Source organism: Monopterus albus, unplaced genomic scaffold (genome assembly GCF_001952655.1).
Source record: "Monopterus albus unplaced genomic scaffold, M_albus_1.0 scaffold15.1, whole genome shotgun sequence".
In the NCBI taxonomy this organism is placed as follows: Eukaryota; Metazoa; Chordata; class Actinopteri; order Synbranchiformes; family Synbranchidae; genus Monopterus; species Monopterus albus.
In genome coordinates this window covers 2,778,506-2,780,401 of record NW_018127895.1, presented here as the reverse complement: position 1 = coordinate 2,780,401, position 1,896 = coordinate 2,778,506, and the positions used below count along the sequence as shown (strand labels likewise).

General features: G+C 44.5%; 1 protein-coding gene across 1 annotated transcript; it reads left to right on the top strand.

The window, feature by feature from the left end:
* The first annotated feature begins 634 nt into the window (after positions 1-634).
* LOC109955544 (zinc finger protein 239-like) lies at positions 635-1,890 on the top strand. The gene has a single exon (XM_020591800.1). It carries the CDS (start codon positions 815-817, stop codon positions 1,664-1,666), a length of 852 nt encoding a protein of 283 aa, XP_020447456.1. The 5' UTR covers positions 635-814; the 3' UTR covers positions 1,667-1,890.
* Positions 1,891-1,896: the final 6 nt, after the last annotated feature.

Here is a 1,896-nt window from a genome sequence, read left to right as displayed (position 1 = left end):
CGTGTCCCCCTTGATTAACTTATGGGTAAACATCCCAAGGAAGTCTAGATAGGGAATGGATATACTGTAGCTGCAGCCTTATGTGAACTGTCTGTGTGCTCTGTTCAGATTTAGAAAAAGGAAATGTGCGCTACGTCAATGCGACCTAGAAGTTCATGTACCGGACATTTCTAGACAGTGCTCGAAAGAAGGTGTGTGAGGGTAGCTGGCATGGGACCGCGTCTTCATGGCTCAAGCCATGGAGGGCTGTGTAAGTGTGAGCAGATAAAAAGCTGGGTTAGAGCAGAAGGGGGAGAGAGAATGCTACTGGGACGGTAAACCGTGTGCTGTTGGACCTGGCCGGGGGGACGCTGACTGACTGACTCTGTGACAATTCTCATTTAATACTGTATCTATTCCATTGAAGGAGGAGTGAATCTGTTCTCTGTTCCCTAACTATCAGATTGTCTATTCAACTGGTACTCTGTTCAGAATAATTGTAATATTAAATGATCCTTTAAATTGGGATGGTTTGTCTGAATTAATTTAGTCGGCATCACACTCTAGCCACAACATTTTAAATTGAACTTTTATGTTAAGCACTTTGTTAGGCTCTGGCTGTGTTAAAGTGCTCTATAAATAAAGTTGAGTTGAGTATAGAGGCCAGTACCACCCCATGCCCCTCTGGCCGTCACAGAACTGACTTAGTCAAACCTCAGGTGACTTATGAGCCACAGATGTGCTGCAAATATGTTATGATTTGACATTGTTTGATAATGGCACGTTCCCTCTCTTTGTCTATCTCTTGCTATAGGAACAGAAAAGAGGAACCAGAATGAAGCTTCACCCCTGTCAGCATTGTGACAAGGACTTCTCAAAATCACAGTCTTTAAAGCGTCATCAACGCATTCACACTGGAGAGAAGCCGTACAGCTGTGACCAGTGTGGCTCAGTATTTACACAGTTGGGGAATCTAAAAGTCCATCGGCGTATTCACACTGGGGAGAAGCCGTACAGCTGTGACCAATGTGGCTCAGGTTTTAGACATTTGGGGAGTCTAAAAATCCATCAGCGTATTCACACTGGAGAGAAGCCGTACAGCTGTGACCAATGTGGGTCAGCTTTTCGAAGGTTGGAGCATCTAAAGGTCCATCAGCATATTCACACTGGAGAGAAGCCGTACAGCTGTGACCAATGTGGCTCAAGTTTTAGACAGTTGGGGAATCTAAAAGTCCATCAGCGTATTCACACTGGAGAGAAGCCGTACAGCTGTGACCAGTGTGGCTCAGCTTTTAGAGAACTGGGGGATCTAAAGTCCCATCAGCGTATTCACACTGGAGTGAAGCCGTACACCTGTGACCAATGTGGGTCAGCTTTTCGAAGGTTGGAGCATCTAAAGGTCCACCAACATATTCACACTGGAGAGAAGCCGTTTTGGTGTAACCAATGTGGCTCACGTTTTAGACGGTTGGGGAATCTAAAAGTCCATCAGCGTATTCACACTGGAGAGAAGCCGTACAGCTGTGACCACTGTGGGTCAGCTTTTAGAGATTTGGGGAGTCTAAAGTACCATCAACGTTATCACACTGGAGAGAAGCCGTTTTGGTGTGAACAGTGTGAGAAAACATTCATTACATCAAGTGGACTAAAAGTCCATCAACGTATTCACACAAGGGCAAACATTTAAGTCTGGGCCCAGTGTCAGTGTGTCTACATCATGTAATCTACAAACCCACCACTGCATGTTTCAGAGCTTTGAACAGAGCATGTGCCCAGATCTGAAACTGTAGAAGTCATATTTTGACTTTGAGGGTCTTCATGATGATTATTGGGGCAAAGTGTTTGGAATCTATCCCTGACTGCTTTTAATAGAAATTTTAAGACTTATTTTATATACACCTTAGACTGTTAGGTCAA